We start from the raw sequence: 22,700 nt of genomic DNA on the forward strand, positions 1-22,700 counted from the left end.
GCAGCCCACTTGATATTTTATTATACAAGGGAGAGAGAGTTTTCTCTGCCTGAGGAAGACAGTTATTACAGTCTTTTTGGTGTGTTGTGGAAACCGTCTGTTCTGCTGCACTGAGTTCACCCGCCAAAAGGAATCTGTTTGGCATTAATAATTCTTACTGAATGTGCATGCTGCTTAAAAAAAAATCAGAATGACAAAGACAGTAGCTTTCCCTTAGAAAAAAAATAGGAGTTTCTGATACAGAATCAAAAATATGGGAAAGTTTTGAATACAGCAACATCAGTTCTGATGTAAAAAGAGTAGTAAACACAAGCTGGTAAGATTGTGTAAATGTTATGTGATTATCTAGAATTCCTGCACAGTTTCTGGACAATTGAAGAGGAATTCTTAACTACATGGTAGTTACAAAGCCACGCTATTTAAACACAGCATCAGAGTCCTTGAGTTGGAAAAAGATAGGAATGCTATTACTGTGCCTTCGGGAAGCCAATATTTACTTTTTGCTTAGCTGTTGCTTTTGTTACAGCACCGTTTTGCCTTCCTTGAAGAAGAACAGATTCAGCCTGCTGTAAGGGCCTGGACTTCACAGGAAAAGATGAATCAGTGCTGTTAATATTTTTCAGATTCTTCCCCCTTACAAGGGGTAATGTTCCATGCAGTCTTCTGGATTTGCTTCACAAGCTTGGCAGATGAAGCATGTTCAAACAAATGTCCTTGCCTTCATCTGATTATGCTAAGAGAATTTCTTTTTACAGAATCGCTCTATTGAGACTCTGACTTCTTGCCAAACCATACAACCACTGGAAGAAGTGCTTAAAAGCACGATAGTGAACTGGTCTTGAGAACCTATAACATGAAGGCTCAAAGAAAAGAGACACGACTATATTGTTTTTTTTTAAAAACGCTGAGGTTCATAATGCCACAGGAAGAGTTGGAGATAAAGTCAAGATGGTGATAAAGGTTTCCAACATGCTTTGAATTAGTGAGAAAAACTTGTTCTGGGTGCTTAAATGTTGCTGGCCTTGTACATGTTGCTCTAATAGCCAACTTTTCAGCCTTTGCCCATAATAATCACTGGCCTCAAAGCAAGAGTCTGGCAAAGGCAGCAGATTAATAACTTCCATCATTTGCTTTTTTGGATTATTCCTTGACAGGTTGTTTCTTTGACATGACTCTAGACCTGTCCCATTTCTGTCCAGACCTGGCTGACACTTGAAACAATGCAGGTCTTTGCCGCTCACGGCCGCGTCCACCTGGTGTTGACCCAGCCGAGAGTGTAGGTGCTGCTGGCATTGAAAAGGTTCTGGTGCAGGAAGAGGCGGGGCCTGCTTCGGTCTGTGTGACTGTAGAAGAGGCGGAAGTGGCTCTGCTCCAGCTCCTTCAGCAGGCTGTACCAGTAGCGCACCACTGTGCTGTCATCCCCGCTGACCTCGAAACCCGGCCAGTGCAGATGCACCTCGAACACCAGCTGCCCAACCTCATCAATCACCCTCTCCAGTATAAGGTTCTCCAGAATCTTCCACTCTGCACTTTCCATGTCAGCCTTCAGCACATCAATCTAAGAAACAAAAGAAGGATCAGTTCGAATTACATGCCTAAATTTTGCAAGGATTTTAGAATGTGTATGTGCTTGATATAACATACATGAAAGATTTGTATTGCCTCGGTCTAAATTCTATCATATACATTAGCATATCGTAAAGTCTTGCTGATCGTCTTTTCAAAGGTGAACAATGTGCCAGCTTTTCCAGAGTATTATTAAAGAAAGGGTTTATTTTAGGTTTTAATTTTTATTTTCATCTTCAACCATGTTTTGTTTTTTATGGCCTGGCACAATCAAACAAACCACATCTGATTAGGCATTTGCATTTCAAAATGTCAAGCTGTAAAAACCCCATGGATAGTGCCCAACTGCCGGCTTCAGTCATCTTCCATAATTGAACAAGCATTTGTTAATTAAATACTGGCAGGATCCAGCCGGCACATTTTCTCAGACCAGCAAGGTACATTTGTTTGTTGGCTCAGGGGTCTCCAGCGATAGTCCTGGAGAGCCCCAATCCAATAATCCTTTATGTTACCGTAAATCACCTAAATTTTAGAATCACTTGTTGAAACAACTGATTAATGAAGCAAGTGATGCTTTAATGAAGGGAACACTGGTTTATGTCCTGGATAATCTGTAAATTACTTAATTGATATACACCTGTTCAATTGATTACAGTAAAAATGTCCCTGGCCTTTAGAAATTGATGACTTAAAAGCTTTCTATAAAAGTTGATGGCCAGTGGCTGCCCAGGAGCCAGCTTGATGATCGCTGATATAGCTTACACAGAGATAATTGTTCACTTCCTATTGTTACCAATAATACAGTCTCCATTTGTAGAATAGTGTAGAAAGCTGTGCTTTACAACCTCCAAGACTGACTAGAATACTTATATTGTGTATCCAATTGTACTCATATATTGTGAGTCTTTTGATAATCACATTTCACTGAGGTTGAGGGTCTCTACAGTTTCAAGGGAGTTTATATATTAATTCTTATAGTTGTATAGCATCCATGTCATTATAAAACAAACCAACTCATTAGTTGTAGGTGCACTGTTGCAAATCATTAAGTTTTCAGGCTTATCTTCAAAGTTCCTTGTTTTTAAATTTGTTGTAAACAACAGTGCAAACATGTATCTAGGGCACTATTCAGGTACTGAATTTCTTACAATTACTGACACCAAATCCATCCATCTTCTAACCGCTTCTTCCAATTCAGGGTCACAGGCGAGCCAGAGCCTATCCCAGCAAGCAATGGGCACAAGGCAGGATACACCCTGGGTAGCACACCAGTCCATCACAGTACAGACTCAGACACAAACACTCACACCAGGGCCAGTTTTCTCAGAAAACAATTAGCCTACCAGTATGTTCTTGGAATGTGCGAGAAAACTGCAGCACCCAAAAGAAACTCATGCAAACACAGAGAATATAAAGATAGCACCCAAGGTCCAGAAGTGAACCCACTGCCTTTGTGCTGCAAAGCAGCACTGCTGACCATTGTGTTGCCTGATGATATCTAACTGTATAGTCACTTTTAAAGCAACACAGTTAAACTCTGCTTTTCAGGTGTTACTTGTAGTGTCTCTTTCCTGCTGACACACTTATCAGACTCTGGAGTCAATCAGGCTTGTTTCAGAAAATGTTACTAAAATGCTTGGATGGGTACCAGGAGCTTTGATTTTGGCAGTCAAAACACAACCTTCAGGGATCATAAATTTTTACAACAGTCTGTCTTGTGGAGTGAAATAATTTTAAGATTTGAAATTCTTATATCTTAGAAAGTCATCAGAATTGATCAGGGGTCTGAAGGTTTTTGTGTTACACAGCTACTGCATGTTTCATAGTCAATATTAGGACTGCCAGCATTGGATTCTTGGGCTGAAACAGCAGTGTTTCTAAGGATACTTGTTCCATAGGAAGAGAAGCAAAAGTAAAAAAAATGATAAAAAGCTAGGTGATTATATAGCTCTGTGCAAAGATCACATGAAAATATAATTTTTAGTTATTATTGGGAATTTATTAACATTTTTAATTGCTGTTTTGTTGCAAGAAATGTTTTGTAAGTTAGAAAGCGATGACAAATTCTTAAAATTATTAGGTGTTCCACATGATGTGATAAAAATAATCTTCACTTCAATTGTTCCCAAATGACTTCCCAGTGACAGAAAGATGCATCAGATTGCCCTGGAAACAAGATTGTTATTATATTGTTGTGGTCCTATCCTTCATAAGCACTGCCTGCCTGTGGTGGAAGGTTGTCCTTTGGTTTGAGAGGGAGAGCAGCTGTATGAGTGCACATCAATAACATGGCTTTAATCTCAGTTACTCTCAGCCTGCAGGGTAGGGGGTTGGGGGATGAATCCATCATCCCGCAGTAATTTCATCATTGCAATTTCAGAGCTCTGCTGCCTTTTCTTTTCCCTCGGCAGAAACATTAATTAAAAGCTAGTCCCTGAATATCTTCTTGTGGGAATCTCTGTCTGCTGACGAGGTTTCATCCTCTGAATTGTATACGGTATCTGTTCACAGCTTTCTAAAGCAAAGTTTTCACCAGACTTGGGTAATTACTGCTTGGGAAAGAGGATACTGTGCGTAGCCTGTAGTAACGATTCTTCATTATTACTGTATGTCTTTCCATCCACTTTATCCAGTACAGGGTCATGTGGGAGCCAGAGCATATCCCTATAAACAACAGGCACAAAGCGGGGTACATCTGAACAGGACACCAGTCTGTCGCAGGGCACGTGCACACACACTCATGTCGGGGCCAGTTTTCCCAGAAGCCAATTGATCTATTAGCATGTTTTTGGACTGTGGGAGGAAACCGAAGCACCCCGGGGAAACCTATGTGAACATGAGGAGGACATACAAACTCATTGCAGACAGTACCCCAGGCACTGAACCTAGGGCCCCAGCACTGTATGGCTTCAATGCTGTTGCACTGCCTGATTGTGTCACCCTCATTGTTATGTGTGTACAAGTTCTAATATTCGCTCCAATATCATAGAGCTGACTGCTGATGATTGGAAGGAGTTTTCTGTTGACTAATAATAACAATAACACACAATAATTTTTCACATTATATAAATGCATGTCTTCTAGGAACATTACTAGTATTTGATTATCATGTTAAATGTATAACAGGCAGTTAGAGTGCCTAATAACATTATTTTAAATCACACACCAATTTTTTTAAGAACATGTATCCAGATGATAAAAAAAGTAAATGGATAAAGACATTGCATTACAGTGTACATGGACATTCTTTTTTTTGGTGATGATGCTCTACTGTATGTACCTTTTCTGATGTTTTCATAGTGTTGTAATCAAGGTCTTTTGTCCTCTGTTTGGGACAGGGTGTTGATATGTCTCAATAATTAATAAAAAGCTTTGTTTTATGTAGTGTCTTTAAAAACAATCTACATTGAAAAAAGTAGCAAAATTTCAATGTTGCTGTCCTTCTCACAGTTGAACGTTTTCATCTTTTACAACTTGAATACAGTCGACCTGCAATTTAATACATGTTTAGGGTTTTTGAGTAGTGTGTAAAGCCAGGTTCACGTATAGTCAAATATTACCCTATAATTATTATTATAAAACACTACCAACCTCTTACATACTTATACTTATCTTGACATATTAAATATAAACATAAAACCAGTAAACAAAAGTAAATAAGAAAACTGCATAGGCTCATTAACCAGCTCTCGTAGGTGTGTTTGACGAACATTTCAGGAAAAAAAGCATTTTTTTTTCCAGAGGGGACTGCTTAAAGCTGTGACCATGGAAGGTGAAAGCAAGTAATTTGAGAGTCTACTATACAGTATGTGCTTTTATGTCTTAACCTACTGCTAAATGTCAAATTGATTTTTACATCCCAGGAAGCAACTGGATATGTGTATTTAATGTCCCCTTATTCAGTCATATTCCAACTTGAGTGTAAGTTATTGTCAGAAGTAAAAAATATATATATAATACTCGTATAAAGAATATAGATTATTTTAAATTAATTAGGATGCTTATAAGTCATTATGGGAGTGGCATGGTGTCAAAGTGGTTAGAATTGCTCCCTTGTAAGGCTGGGGCTCTGGGTACAATTCCTGGGAAGCTATTTATGTGGAGTTTGTATTCTTCGCCCTGTTTTCACATAGGTTTCCTCCAGGCGCTCTGGTTTCCTCCCACAGTCCAAAAAACATGTTATCGTCATCAACTCTTATACTCTTTATTATTCAACAAAGTTATACAGTATAGAGGAATGATCTGACATGTAAAGATGTGTCAATACAAATTTGTAATGTGTCTTCCAACAACATTTTAACAGTTTCCATGTAAAAGGTTGTAATAGTAAGGTGCACTTTTAGTTTTAGTAATATGCACATAATTTGCATCTAAAATTGGCAGATTAGTAGACTATAGGAGTGAGCACATTACTAATGAGGCAATAATCCAAAAATATCACCCACTTTCCTTCAGCTTCTGACAGATCTGTAACTGTGTCTATTCTATGAATTCTGAATGTGAGAGATGGATGTTGAAAATTGAAATGCAAATTAAAGTGAAAAGTTCAGTTTTTTAGTATTTAAGAGGTTGGATAATTCATGCAAAAGAACCAAATTAATCTGCTCATTTTACCTTTCAAAAACATGCCACCAGGGTTAACTAATATTTCTAGACTATCCCTGTGTACTTGTGCAAGTGTGTGCCCTGCAGTGTGAGCAGATAGAACAGATCTTACACTGGATGTCTTAATTTTACTCCCAATTATTAGAGTTTTTAATTTTTTAAAATTGATATATCTTTAATATTATCAGGTGCAAAAAAGTGACAAGTCAATCATATGGTTGTATGGTTTTCAAATTGTGGTTGAAAACCATACAGGTATGGCACAATAACACAAATAAGCATTTAATGACATCAAATTCATGACAACTGAAGCAGCTAAAATAAATACAAAGCTATGTATCATAGAATCATAATTTTACAATAGAGCTAAAGAAATGTTTTGAGGTATCAGTAATTTGTGATGGTACTTGATCTGTAGGTGGACAAACAGATTTATGGTTCACTAGACTATATAAAATCAGCATAATTACTTTTTACATAAGAAGCAATTTCACCCTTGGAATTTAAGTACCAACTGATGATTAATAATGTTCACTTTGAGTGCAATTTGGAAAGTGTCAGGAAAAAACCTTTAATTCACATTTACTCAATATGAATTCAAAGGCGTATTAAACTTGATGCCCATTTAGGGTGGAGCTGATGACATTTATTTTAAAGAATAATCACTGAAGAAGGCTAGGTTTGATGAACAAATTTTCCAACAAAAGCTGTTTGAAGGTGGCCATTTATCAGCGGAATGAGTTTAAAGGATAATGAGAGGTGGCTAGACAGACTAGATGTGCTCAGTGTCAAGTGAAACAAATATTGACGATCCATATTTTTTATATACTTTGTTTTTGCTCTTTTAGAGTCTGTTGTTATGCCCTGTCAGCAGTGTTGTCGCCAATAATACATTACTGGCTCCATAGGCAAAGCAGCAGGCTTTCAAGGTTTAAACAAAGGGAAGGACGAGATATATCACCAGCCTGTAGGAGGCCCCGCGGTTGCCAAGGTGCTGCTGTGTGCAGAGCTTGTTAAGACCATACTGTAAATCAGCACTGTCTACAGGCCCCTGGAAGTCTCTCTTGTGGAAAAATGGAGGGGATTAGAGAGACAAAAGAAAGGCAGGGCTCGTGGCTTCAAACAGAGGTCTTCACTCGCACATGCTACCACAAACATAAAAAGAGTTTCATCTGAAGTACAGCAGTGGTGCTAAGGGATGCACACAAGCCCTGCTTTCAGTACACCCCTGATTTTATTGAAAATGAGCCTCTGTTTATTTGGACCTATGTCTACCCGCCTTCTGCACCACCATGCAATGTTTCTGCAAAATGTACAACGCCGGAATTACATGATAGTCTAGGTGCCAAAGAACATTTAAAGAACATCAAAGAGCATTTATCTAATGCTCTAGATAAATTTGTCTGTCAAGTAAAAATGTCAAATGATATTCCAGTAAATGCTTAACTTTCAATGAGTTATTTGCTCATTTCTTCTGGCTGAGATCACTGCTTTTACCATCAGTGCAGTAATGTACTGTAATTTTCTTCCAGTAAAAATGACTCACCCGGAGTCTACCACTCCAGTACTAAGGTGGAGAAGGGGCGTGATTGGAGAAGTGAGCTTTATTGAGGTAACTCACCTGGCTAAGGAGAACTACAACCCCATGGAAGGGGCTGTCAGAACCCCTCATCATTGATAAAGGATGAGACAGGGGGTGCTGCAAGGGTGAAAATGGGGTCCCAAGAGAGATGCAAAAGCCAAATTTGCAGCAAGTATGCAAAAAGGAGGCAAAAAGATATTACAATAACTATTTAATAGTGTATACTGGCAGCCTCAGTAATATAGATGCTGTTATGGATATATTTGAGTAATAGATGAATATTTTTAACCAGTTTAATTAAACATGTGCTAGAAAACAAAGACTACACGTTGATTGTTCACTTCTTGTTCTTTATGAGGGTTCCAGTCTCCTCGTCTTAGGGCCAGGCTGCTGGTCTTTGGCCAAGCAGGTTACTAACTGTGCATAAATACTCAATAAACATCCTCAAATGCATCTATTTATTGAGTGTTGTTATTCCTGGAGAAATATAATTAACTTACTGTTTTTGCACTTTCTGTTCTTATCTGATCTTCTAGCAAACATCAACACACCATTACAGTTTTAAAATGGTATTATTTAAGACATTTGGGAGGCCAAATTCTTATCTTACACTTCCACTCACCTACGTATAAATACTCACTGGTTGCCCACACCTTTGTGTGCATGTTTTCCAGCACCCTTCCCTCCTCCCCAACTTCACCCATGCTGCTGCATCCTTAGTTAATTCCTTGTTTGTGAGGGGGGTTGTAACAGCAATGATCTTCAACCAGTGCTGTTATTTCCTCAGCCAGGTGAAGTAATGTTAAAATACTAAGTACATTATCCTTTTTTTTTCCCTTGGCTCTAAGTTTCTATTTTTAGAAACTTATTTTTTTCTATTTTTTAAAAAAAATCCATTTTCAATGTCATACCGGAAGAAAAGGATCTCAACAGGAAGGGTGTTGTTAAAACATATTGTGTAATAAAACAACCCGTGTTTATTTTATGCTCATTTTAACCAAAAGAAGATATTAAAATAAATTAATGCAGTTAATGCTCTATTTGTTGCTAAAGCTATAAAGAATGGGCAATGTTTTTTGGAAAATGTATTTATATACCAGACATGCACATCTCCTAATAAATTTTAAAGGTGACCATTTTTGTGCTGCCAAATAGATATTTAAATATGCTGTATAGAATTAGAGGCGTTTTACAATTTAAGTTACCGTTATCATTCAGAAAAACTCTACATTGAAACAAAACATTTATATCTTGTTTAAAACTTATGTTTACAAAAAATGTTAATTAAATAAATTCCCAAGGAAATATTATTATGCAACAGTACACGTAGCATTTGAGTTACTGGTTTTAAACTGTACTCTACATTTTTCCTGTTAAGCAGTGTAAACAACAGGATTTTAATTATCTGTGACAACTGGGTGAGAAGGTAACGTGGAAAATTATTTTTTTAATTCAAGTGCGCTTGAATAAACATTAATTTGATAAAAACTAATGAGAGAATTTTTCCCTTACAGACAAAATACAAATAAAATGTTGGTAAATCACACAGTACTCACAAAAAAGTGTGTGAATGTATTCTATTCTATTCATTGATAACAGAATATTTCAGGTATCACTTTGAACCAGGAAGACATACTTTCATCACTGTTGGATGCTTTTATGCTTCTAAAATGTTCTCTTGGGATTAGAAGCCTGTTTGCTCATGACCACAACAAAGCACTTTCCAATTTTAGCAGCAATGCAGGCTTGTTTTTTGGTCATTTGTATCATTTGTGCTTATTAAATCACAACATATGGTATTCGTTTTGATGAACGATATAAGATGTGAAAAAAGGGTTAACTGATTTCTTTCTGCACAAGGACTTCTTTTGGTACAAGACATTCCATGCTTAAGCTCTTTTGAGTTATGGCAGGGACGGGAGTTAACTGATAAGATATTCTAAGTGCGAGCTAGAGACTTCCTAACCATGGGAAGAAGAGACCACCATTCAAAGTGTTCAAGGTCTGGAGAATATCTGAACACAGGTGACCTCCCATCAGTACCATAGTAACAATTTGCATCAGAAACAGCTGAAGTTTGCTATATAAACTGGAGCTTTGTACCTATAATCTTTGAACAATTCTTTGATCATATTGTTCCTTGCATGCAATAAACTCAGTTGTTCAGCTCATCTTGGGGGTCCAGAACTTATTTGTCTTTTACAACAGTTTCATATGTACAAATTATGATTCACATTATGGTATCCATTGATGAGTATAACACAGAAAATGGGAACTCATATAGTCAAGTCCTTACTAGCTGTGGGGATCTTCAGGAATGTAAGTTAGGAAAACATGTACCTGTAATATTTATTCTATGAAGGCATATTCTCTGCTCTGAACATATATGAGGTCTATATTGTACAGTGCCTTGCGAAAGTATTCGGCCCCCTTGAACTTTTCAACCTTTTGCCACATTTCAGGCTTCAAACATAAAGATATAAATTTTTTATTTTATGTGAAGAATCACCAACAAGTGGGACACAATTGTGAAGTGGAACGAAATCTATTGGATTTTTGAAACTTTTTTAACTAATAAAAAAATGAAAAGTGGGGCGTGCAAAATTATTCGGCCCCCTTGCGTTAATACTTTGTAGAGCCACCTTTTGCTGCGATTACAGCTGCAAGTCGCTTAGGGTATGTCTCTATCAGTTTTGCACATCGAGAGACTGAAATTCTTGCCCATTCTTCCTTGCAAAACAGCTCGAGCTCAGTGAGGTTGGATGGAGAGCGTTTGTGAACAGCAGTTTTCAGCTCTTTCCACAGATTCTCGATTGGATTCAGGTCTGGACTTTGACTTGGCCATTCAAACACCTGGATACGTTTATTTGTGAACCATTCCTTTGTAGATTTTGCTGTATGTTTGGGATCATTGTCTTGTTGGAAGATAAATCTCCGTCCCAGTTTCAGGTCTTTTGCAGACTCCAACAGGTTTTCATCCAGAATGGTCCTGTATTTGGCTGCATCCATCTTCCCCTCAATTTTAACCATCTTCCCTGTCCCTGCTGAAGAAAAGCAGGCCCAAACCATGATGCTGCCACCACCATGTTTGACAGTGGGGATGGTGTGTTGAGGGTGATGAGCTGTGTTGCTTTTACGCCAAACATATCGTTTTGCATTGTGGCCAAAAAGTTCGATTTTGGTTTCATCTGACCAGAGCACCTTCTTCCACATGTTTGGGGTGTCTCCCAGGTGGCTTGTGGCAAACTTTAGACGAGACTTTTTATGGATATCTTTGAGAAATGGCTTTCTTCTTGCCACTCTTCCATAAAGGCCAGATTTGTGCAGTGTAAGACTGATTGTTGTCCTATGGACAGACTCTCCCACCTCAGCTGTAGTTCTCTGCAGTTCATCCAGAGTGATCATGGGCCTCTTGGCTGCATCTCTGATCAGTCTTCTCCTTGTCTGAGCTGAAAGTTTAGAGGGACGGCCAGGTCTTGGTAGATTTGCAGTGGTCTGATACTCCTTCCATTTCAAGATGATCGCTTGCACACTGCTCCTTGGGATGTTTGAAGCTTGGGAAATCTTTTTGTATCCAAATCCGGCTTTAAACTTCTCCACAACAGTATTACGGACCTGCCTGGTGTGTTCCTTGGTCTTCATGATGCTCTCTGCGCTTTCAACAGAACCTTGAGACTATCACAGAGCAGGTGCATTTATACAGAGACTTGATTACACACAGGTGGATTCTATTTATCACCATCAGTCATTTAGGACAACATTGGATCATTCAGAGATCCTCGCTGAACTTCTGGAGTGAGTTTGCTGCACTGAAAGTAAAGGGGCCGAATAATTTTGCACGCCCCACTTTTCATTTTTTTATTAGTTAAAAAAGTTTCAAAAATCCAATAGATTTCGTTCCACTTCACAATTGTGTCCCACTTGTTGGTGATTCTTCACATAAAATAAAAAATTTATATCTTTATGTTTGAAGCCTGAAATGTGGCAAAAGGTTGAAAAGTTCAAGGGGGCCGAATACTTTCGCAAGGCACTGTATGTATATATGGTGTAGTCAGCTACACGAATCCTGCAGAATGAGTTATACCCTTGGCAATGATACTCCAATAACCCATAAAAATCCATAACATATTTTCTCAATTCCACCTGATTTACAATATTTATATACTGTAATATTTCCTGGATATTGGTGTGGCTAGACATGACACAATATGCAGCATTGTATAAATTTGTACTAGCTGCTACTTCACCTCTGATATGATACACAGGAAAGACTAGGAAATGTTTGGCAGTGTTTGTGCTATACTTCCTTTTCCAAAAGGGGTTAAATAATATTTAGCAACTATAATTATTTCAGTTAGTACAGTTTCATAATTCTCCAACACACATGGTCTGGAAAAGTACAAGGCATGTCCTGCAATGTAATATATCACTTCATACATAATGTGTAAATCAATGCACACCATAGCATTTAAAACTGCCCTTGCACATTGCTACATATTTATACAAAGTCCCTGCTACAGAGCACTGCCATTATCTATACAATGTAAATACTATTTGTGCTATAGGTCAAAAACAATTAAAACAATTCTTTGGAAAATTTCATGATATTTATTTTTCCGTTGGTTGAAGTGTAATTGTTCAAAGAGAAACTTGTTTTCTCACAGTCGGTGTTATGCTGTGAACTTTTAAAAGCTAACCACGAGGCAGTATATCTGAAGTGCTAGTCTAAATGGATGTGACAAGAATTCTTTTATTGATTTTCAGGACATAAACTCAAAATGTCATCAACACAAATTCCATTTACTTTCTAGGGTGGTAACCTCTCACAGCAAGCTGCCCATCAAATCACTGAAGTGCCATCCATGTAACATTTCTCAAGTTTAAGGTAAAAAAAGCTACTTGTTTAATCTTAAAGCCTCTTAGATACAAGCAATACTGAAGATCTACTACTTAATTCTTGAGGAGTTAACATAATAAGATTACCTGAAGAAGGTTCCACAGTCGAAACATTGTGTTTCCTTTCTTGTCAGCATGAAATGAACCCGTTACCTGTTCCTTTGCAGCCTAAGCATGCTGACGTAGCTACGTACTTGAACTATAATAAGATTAAGATTGTTAAATTTTAACAAATCAACTGTGAAATCATAGCTGCCATTTTCTTTCTTGACTTTTTGTTTACATTGAAGAATAATGGATTACTAAGACTTGAATGCAAGCATTCAGCAAATTGCCTTGTCTTATTGATTTTCACTGGTGAACTACAACAGAGTTTGTTAAAGAATGTAAAAAAGATGTACACATTAGCTTTGAAATGCTCTGAAGTATATAAATTGCATCTCAGCACTAAAACATCCAGAAGCACAGACATATTGTCATTATTTACCATTCCATTCTATCAGTTCGCCTTCCATCTTCCAATTAAAAATAATATGACTAGCAACCCCTAATTATGCTGTTTCTTTGAACATGTATTGTTACTAATGATAGCAGACATTCATCTCCAGACACTTCAAAAATCTCTTCTGTCTTCACATTATTCTCACAAGGAGCTTGACAACATATTATATCATTAATAACTCATTCCAGGCTTTTGAACACAACAGTGTACAAAGTACTGTACAATATTATACATATCCAAAGAATTTGAAAGAACTAAACTTCTTTTGACTTGTAACTGGATGTTTGTAGCTTTAAGTCCCAGGTGGGACACAACTGTTGTGCTCTAAACAAAGATATAGTACTTCACTTAGATTACTCAGATTGTAAATACAAATAGATTTAAATTAAACTGCTTTGGTAGAAGTATCAGTCAAGCATGTTTCAGGCAGTCCAATTTGATTATCTATGAATAACATCTCCTATCTCTTTAGGTACCTGTATAGTTGGTAGAACACCATCAGGCCCTAGAGATTTAAGTAATTCTAGCTCCCATAACAGATACTCTTTTCTTTGCTAATACCATTTAACATACTTCTTCAGCCCAGACATGTTGCTAATTTCATTTTTGGTGAATACCTGAGTGAAATATTTATTTATTACACCAGCCTTTTCCCTTTCAATGTCTAAAATTTCCCATATTTTTATCTCTGAAATACTTCATCATTTAATGACCATCCATTGAAATGATCCTTTGTGTCTCTCAGTCAGCCTGTCACGATCTCAAACCCCTCCTCTTAAGGGCGGTCCAGCCCTTCCTCGTTTGCCTCATTCCCCACACCTTCCTTGTTCCTACCCCGTTTCAGTTCACCTTTAAAACCAGGCGCTTACTACACTCGAGGCTCTGCATCTGATTTCCGCATCGTGTGAGCCCGGGACCTGGTTGCGCCTGGCTCTGTTATGTTTTTAAGTTTCTAAGCCTGTTCCTGTTCCTGTTCCCTTCGCCGGTTCCGATCTGGTTCCTGTTTTTATTCCTGCGTTTTGGATGGATCACCTGGCCATGGACTTTTGCCCGTTTCTTGGATTCACCTATGGATTTATTCTTCGGATTGTTTGCAACGGGCACACCTTCGCTGTACACCAGCGCACCAATGACACGCCCCCCTGTTTTCATCCCCGTCTCCTGCATGACTTTTTCCCCCGTGTTTTCTCACTTCAACCCGGATTGTGTCGTCCGCATAGGGTCCGGAAAGAACAGTACTTGACACAGCCTTTCTAATACCTTTTTATGGTATTAATTGATCTGTGCTTTCAATTAATTTTATTAATTAATTGTAGTCTTATAGTTAAGTGAATGTTGTCTTTTTTCAAACATTTGTAAAGTTCTTTATTTTTATTTTGATATTAAATCTTTCATGTCACTTTTTTATTCCGATTTACTGTTAAGAGTAATCTGTGCTTCAAGTATATTACCTTTATCATTCATTCTCATTAACCCATAGTTTCAAGTAGCACTTCAAATCACATTATATTATGATCACACATACATGTATATATTATGATCACATCATCTATCTTCGCTATTTGCTTATTTGAAAAAAAAACTAGGTCAATACAGATATTCCTTCAAGCATGTACCTTGACAAAATGGTTAAGTTTACCTATACCTATCATTTCAATTTTGTCTTATGGTGTCCCTTAAGGCTTCTCTCAATCTGTGTGAGGAAAATAAAAATCTCCCATAATGACCACTTCTTTTTTTTTAAAAAAAAGTAGAAGAAAATTGTCAATTACTTTTTGTTATACTCCCCCAATTTTGGAAAAGCCCGTTTAACATTTTTCTCATTTGAGCTTGAAGCCATGAACCCCACAGCTGCCCCACAGGTAAGAATGTGGAAGTGTGGGCATTCTTTTCCTTCCCACCCAGCTTGGATCTACTCATCTTTCGACATGTCATAGGCACCACAGCCGTGTACTGAGGAGAGGTATGTTCCTCACTGCCAGTACTGTAAGCCTGCAAGCACCCAGCAGACAACAGGGGTCACTGTGTCACTGTGAGCTAAGAGAGCGCTAGTTGACTAGTTCCACCCTACCTTCACTAGCACTTAGGGACTCCTAGCATCTAAGGGAATCTCATGACACATCATTTTCCTAGTTACTTGCGTTCTTGATTTCAAGACATATAAGCACAGTATAATTGAATGTGGTGTCCTTTAACATACCCCTAACACCATCTTTCAGCAATTCTTTTATCTTTTAACACTAGCTTTTTAATGCTTTTTTAAAAGTCTGACCCATATAGATTCTGAGATTCTTGTTGCCTCTATGTTAAAATTTCTGTGCCTGAATGCTCTTTTCACTCTATAGTGTTACACTTCTTCCTCCTCCATCTTTTTTTCTCTTCAAAGCTGTGTGGCCATTGATATTTTATTCATCAATATCAGTCTCTGTGAGCCACATTTGAGCAGTTCCAATTACATTGTAACTTCCTGTTAATGCAGTAGCGTCTATTTCTTGTCTTTTTTACTAATGACCCTGGAATTTAGGTATAAGCATTAGATTAAGTGGTCCTTTGAATTTTTTATTCTCTAGGGTTAATTTTTTAGCTCTGCTTAAGTCTTAGTCCCTTAACATTTTTCTTTGGATCCTCCGCCCTTCTGCTCCATATTAAATGTTTTGAATTTCTTTCTAGGTCCTTGTTCTGAGTGGACTTGTGTCCTTCTCATTCAGATGTGCTCCATCTCACCTGTTAATATTCATTTAGTATTGATGTCCGATGGCAGAGAAAGATTTTTCAGCACCCAGTATCCTCAGCCACATGTTGTGTTTATGGATTAACATTTCTGACTGTTCACCTTTGCATGGTGCAGATACTGCTTCCAGCTAAAAACATTTGATTTAGTCCTACTCTTCAGTTTTCAGTTTTCAAGGTTGTCTAACAGAAAAAGAATTCTATGTAATACATCCCTGTTTAAGCATTCATGTCCACCTGCTTGCCTTTAAATTTATTGTACTTATAAAACAGATATGGTGCAAAATAAATGAGATATTGTCTTTTTCTTCCCTCAAGCTTTTAAAGAGCAACAGAAGAATTGATTTTAATAGCAGAAAGACCTTACAGCTGAATCTTTATATATTTGTAAAATGTTAAGATATTCATAGAACATAACTTTTACTGTCTAGATGAGGCAAATTAAAGAATTATTCTCTCCTTATGACAAAACAGAGTTGAAAATGTAATACTACCTCCAGTGGAATGAGAAAAAGTCAAACAAAGATGTTATATGTATTACATTGGGTATGAAGCATTGGCATGAATATAAATAAGCTTTTATAAGCTCTTTACCTGTTCCTCACCACTAGATTGTGGAACGACTTAATGTCTTCTAATTCCACATGTTGCAATACTCAAATTTAGGAGCCCGAGACAGATGTTCTGCTGTTGTGAGGCATTTTCAGTGAGCTATAGCTAACTGTCCAGAGAAACAGGCATATAGATGTAATTGTAAAGGAGACCTTGATGCTCCATGGTGGGTACTTCTTTTAAAGAAAATGGATTCCTATGACAGTGGATAACATCTCTGCCTCACAGTATCTGGAGGTCCTTGCAAGGAGTTTGTATATTCTCCCCATGTTCACATGGTTTCCTCCAGCTGCTTCGGTTTCCTCCCATAGTCCAAAGACAAGCTGGCAGGTTGGATTCTGGAAAATTGGCCTTGGTGTGCGCGTGTGCATGTTTTGGTCTGTGTGTCCTGTACCTTGCACTGACAAAACAGGCTCCGGCTCCCCTGCGACCCTGTATTGGATACAGTGGTCAGATGGATGGGTTCTCATGAATCTAGATAATGCAAAGGCATCCCTTTTGTCAATGGTCTTGTGTCCAACTTGTGTCCTTCATTGGAATGAGAAATTTGGAAGGCTGCTTTACTGCAAGAAACACTTCTGCACTACAAAATGTGTTTCAGTATACAGCACATTCTTTTAAGAATATGAATCTCCTTTGCCATACTGCCAGTATATCTTCTGTATGGAACTGAAAAACAAATGAATCGAATGATAACATAAATCCCATACAGCACATACAGCATGAGGGTTATAGGAAGCTCAACCTCTGCTAAGTAATACTCCAAATTATTTACTGTAGCATACACTTCTCCAAATTTGGAAAAATCATGATCAACCTGCAAAACAAATATTCATTTATATTATGATATTTAATTCCAGATATTCATATGTGCTGTAGCAAATTTAGTTAAAGTTGTGCTACTGCTCTATTACTATAAGAATATTCACAGTTGAGAATGGTAGTTTTATTATAAAAAAACACTTTATATGGATATACTGTAGCTTATATACACAAATGTATACTGCAGTGAATGTTTCACTGGCACTTCATCTCATGCAATTATTACTCCTTATAATGCTGTGCATTGACAGTCAGAAGAATGCAGATAGCTTTAAAAATTTAAGAAAATATGTCAAGGGAGCCAAGTGAAAATAAAAGCAAATTTGTTGACTGGCTGGGCTGCTGCTCTGTTCTTTTATATGAGCAGCCTGAAAGAGGGTATGGAGGAGTGTGGAATACAGCATGTGTATTACATTGGTTCCACATGATAAAAAATACTCTCCTAGGTATTCTGTAATATTAACTGCAAGAAAATACAATGTTTAACATATTAGTGTGTTGGCTAAAATGAACTAACCCCAAAAAAACGCAGCTAAAGTATGTAAAAAGAGGCTAATTTAGTGAGAGGGAAGCAATTCAAAGCAAAGATACTAACTGGTCAAAATTACAAGCTTTTATTTGATTTATTTGCTAAGAAAAATAATTTTTCATACAACTCCATAGCTTGTGATAAGACTATAGCGATTTGGAGATATTTAACTGTATTCCTATTCTGTTGTCTTTATTAGGCTCATGAGATGAACTGTTCTTTCCCACATGTCTCTGTCTTTTACTAGTCTAAGCAGATCACTGAGTGGCCCTGCAGTAAGTTCGATGACATCAGAGATTCCCTCATATTTAGCCTGGCCTAACAAAGCCTTTTCTTCTGTCCACTGTGTCCTAAATAATTGCTTTTTTTTAGACAACCACCTACTTTTCTCAGAATGTAACTATGATAGGTTGGATTTACACCTTTCAATAATGCCAAAAAACAATGACCAGGGCCCATCCATTGCAGCACATTTTCATTCGACAATTACGTAGGACCCTGCTGTAAGTCTTCATCTCAAAAGCCTTGATTCTTTCACAGCACTCCATTTTAAAGTTGATGAAACTAAGACAGAGTAGTTGCCTATGTGCACTCCATTTCTGCATAATTACCCACAAGTATGTTAACTGATCTTGCCTGCCAGGTCTTGTAATAAGCCAGCCTGTTCATCTGCAAGTTCGGCCTCTACCTTGGCCAGTATCCTGTCCAAAACCACAAGAAACTGGCAAATGGCCAGGTGACTGGACACTCTCCATCTTAATCCCTCTGCTGAAGAATGGTAACTCTGGAGGATGTGGTAATTACCAGACAGTCACACTGGTTTCACATGCCAGTTAGGTTTAACTGTACAAAAGAGACAACTAATTCCTTTAAAGCAACTGTGCATACACTGAAACCTTGTAAAAAATCACAGAAGCAGAAGAATGCTTGGCTGTGTTTTGTGAATACCTCCTTTGGCAGGGTATGCCTGCTTTATTTGCTTCATTTTTAATGCTATTGTTTAATTGCACCCTAATTATTATTACTACTGCAAATCTAGAATAGCAAACAAGTTTCCAAGAGTGAGGTGAAGTGGATATCACACAGGTCCATGGAAAATAGCACAAGATTGACAAAATGAGTCATATAAATACCACTACAGTATAAAGCCAGTGAGTTCAAACCTGGACTCTTCAGTATTTCACCCTCCCCTTTTGTTTTCTTTCAAATTAAATATAGCAGTTTAAACAGCACTAGTTTATTTCCTGTCTACTGTGAGAACATATAAAATCTTCTTTCCATCTTTGAGTGAGCCACAGTGTAACTGCATTGCCCCACTGCGCTGCAATCTGTTGCTATAAAAGTCTGGGAGAGAACGGGAGACATTCACATGGATCTGAAAATGTTGTGATATGGAACATCCTCTTTTTTGCTGCCACTTTGAGCCCACGGAGTTGAGAACATGGGCATCAGTCAACCTTATCGCAGTCACTGCACAAAGCTGCCCTGTATGGCAGAGTGGAAAACCTCTCATATCTCATATCCCACATGCAGTTTGCAGCTGAGTACCTGAGTGCTGCTGCAAAAATGTGGCAAACATTGTTGTAGTGTTGTAGATGAGACCATAAGTGATTGATCCCTGAGCCACAAGAGAAGGCTTGCACAAATCGGCCAAGAAGATTGGGCAAACATTACACCAAGCCAGCGTGGAAGAGATTTACTCACAACACTTTGGGCTGTAGTTGCTACCAAAGGTGCTTCCACAAAATACTAAATTCCTGTGTCTGAATGTTTATGCAATCAGCACATTTTTGTCTTTAATTTGTGCTGACATTTGCTGTAACTTGTTATATTCTAGATGTGTTCAGTTTGAATATAAAAATGTGCATCTCAGGAAAGTCTTCTTTAACTGTATGTTGCACAAAACCATGTTCTACATGATAATAAACAGTATGTACTGTATGGATACAGGATTTCCTATTTTAATTTGGGATTACTTTGTTTATTTTCTTTTTAGCCCTATTAATCTCTTGCCTCTTTCTGCTTAAAACCAGTTTCATTGTCCAAGAATAAAAAATGGGCTTTGTAATTCTTTAGTAAAATTATTCACAGATATGACTGGCCTCATAATGAGCAAAACAGCTCATTATCATTGAAGCCCTGGAAAGCCCAAGTAAGGCATTTTGATTAAACATTTACATTCAACCAGATACAAAAAGCTAGTGATCCCCATTGGAGGAAATGCCTGTAGCCTCCTAGCAACCTAACATGTTAGCCTTAAAAACTGGTGTATTGTGCATGTGAGCCTGGTTCAAGTTCATGTTTTTTAATTAATGTAACATGTTACCATATTCATTATACATTTCTAAGTACAAGAAGAATATAATTAAGCCTGTTTAATAAGGTTAGCATTTTTTTTTCATTTTTCCTAAAGTAAATCTAAGCAGCCTCAGTTAATGATGGTGCAAATTGCTTTTTTTACAAGGCCAGTAATGATTAAAAATGTATGAGTAGCCCCACTAAAAGTAGAACAACATGAATTCTAATTTCATCTAGCAGGATACAGAACACATTAGACTATTGCTGTGGGACTGTATTTAATGATTGCTTCCATTCTGGAGAGAGAAAATTTGAGTATTTACAGCTTAGTCAATTGGTAACAGCAAAAAGAAGTGTCATGATCATAAACTATAGTTAGTACACAAATTAAATATTTAAATCTGAAAACAAGATATTTTGACCTATGGTTTAAAACTCCAACTCCATATTTAAAGTTTTATAGGACAGTACATGTGTTGTGTGGGAGTTAATGCTGCTGCCTCACAACTCTTGATTCATGGGTTTAATTCCACTCTGGAGTTAACACCTTATGTGTAGTGTCTACATGTTCTGTTTGTATTCATGTAGTGTTTTGGTCGGCTACTCTGATTTCCTACCACATTCCAAAGACTGGAATGTCTCTAGGTTAATTTGTGTCTCTATATTGTCTCTGTGTGTTTGTGTGCTCTGAAATGGACCAACATTCTGTCCAGGGTGCAGTCCTGCCTTGTGCCCTGTACGTCTGGGGTAGGCTTCCAGCACAGGCTAACTGTTATCAATAACAGAAAGCATAACCTCAACATAGTTGTCAACAACAACAATTGTCTTGTTATTGGTAGAACACAACCCCTCCTGACACCAACACAAATTAAGTGACATAGTACCAATTTAAAATTCTCAAACATAGCTCCCTCTATGGGCAGGTGATACCTTTAAGGAAAATCAGGTCGGGGCTGCAAGTGGTGCAGGTGGATCAGTAGGTGGCGCTCTTTCCCGAGGTATAGAACATTTTGCTTTAGGAGGTACAGTCCCGTGGATGAGATGTTAAACCACGTTCCTAATTACTCAATTATTAAAGACTCCATGGCACCATTTGTAAAAGTTGGGGTGTTACTGTGGTGTCCTGGCTAAATTTCATTTTGGGTTTGCACATCTGAATCCTTCCTAAATCTACCTCCCTGTCATTTAATTCAACTGTTTCAGAAACGTCTCACTTCTCTAAGAACTGCTGTGCAGGGGGACTGCTGCAGTACAATCCCTGCCATGTCGCACTTCAGAGGTGAATAACCTGTATTACCTCTGACAGTATCTGTAAAAGTGCTTTAGGATCCCGAAGGAGGAAAAGTGCTTTGGAAATGCAGCGTTAAAATGGATTCCTTCCCAACATCCTTATCCTAGAACCACAACATATAGAACTGCTTACATAACTTAACTTTATCAGAGGCTTAAATATTTATTTATATGTTTGTAATCACCTGGTCCAAAAACGCAGTTCTAAACGTACAGAAACGTAATGAAGGAAAGAGTTTTGCCTATTTTTTTTCAATTACTTTTGTCAGTGTGTGATCAAAAGCGCTTGCTATAAACTGAAAAGTCAATTTGAGGAGCACATTGATAATTATGGTTCAGCCACTGCAATTAGGTATTGCAGTAACAACTGTTGTATATTCAGGATTTCATTAATTTTAATAAAGATTCAGAGGAAAGTGTATAATAAATTAATTAAAATTTACCCAGCACTCATATTTGTCTCCTTTGTGCTGTGACAAGGAAGTATCCTTTCCTATTTGTTCAGTTCATTCTAATGACTGAATACTGCTGTCAGGTTTTTTTTGCTAAATAGCTTAAAAATGTCTTCCTGATCATTAGTTCCTTTGATTTATCTTTTTCTAATGAAATATTTGATATTCTTAGTATATCTTATACTCTACTTAACTATTTTAAGTACATAATTGTAAACATATCAATAGTTGGTTATATGTTCTATTTTATATTTCTGCTGTACAGAGTATTAAGATGGTTTCATCATGCTATTGTCATGCCTGGGCTGGGAGAGACTCGCTGGCTTCGGTTGCCATGGGCAACTGCAGCATTCCCATGAGGACGTGCATTCCATCTGAACCCGTGAGGACCAGGATGGGTCTGCTTTAGGAATCCTGCCTAGCTCCTGTGCAAACTAAAACTATACTCTTGCAAACGCTGACTAACTTTGGCTTCTTAGTCAGCAGTGGCAGCACTGATCCAGCAGGGTGTGTCTCCCTGTCAACCTTTTCACCAGGCTCAACACACCAGGCTCTCCCAGTCAGCCTCAACACATCAGGCTCTCCCAGTCAGCCTCAACACACCAGGCTCTCCCAGTCAGCCTCAATACACCAGACTCTCTCACTCTGCCTCAATACACCAGGCTTTCCTTGTCAATTTCCACTAGTCTGCTGGATCTCCTGCCTGCCCACAATTGTGAAAAGCACCATGATGAAAAAAGATTGTATGTGACAAAATATGTATAAAATGAAAAACAACTTGCAAAAACTAGTTTGGTCACTTACTTTATTACTGAC

General features: G+C 37.8%; 1 protein-coding gene across 1 annotated transcript in view; it reads right to left on the reverse strand.

Moving 5' to 3' along the window:
* The window catches only part of mettl24 (methyltransferase like 24), a 63,389-nt gene continuing 40,689 nt past the window's right edge, over nucleotides 1-22,700 (reverse strand). The window contains exon 5 of the mRNA XM_088938275.1: nucleotides 1-1,558. Coding sequence (XP_088794401.1) covers nucleotides 1,238-1,558 — 321 coding nt within the window. The 3' untranslated portion in view covers nucleotides 1-1,237. The remainder of the gene's footprint in view (nucleotides 1,559-22,700) is intronic.

Source organism: Atractosteus spatula, chromosome 2, assembly GCF_055471065.1.
Source record: "Atractosteus spatula isolate fAtrSpa1 chromosome 2, fAtrSpa1.hap1, whole genome shotgun sequence".
In the NCBI taxonomy this organism is placed as follows: Eukaryota; Metazoa; Chordata; class Actinopteri; order Semionotiformes; family Lepisosteidae; genus Atractosteus; species Atractosteus spatula.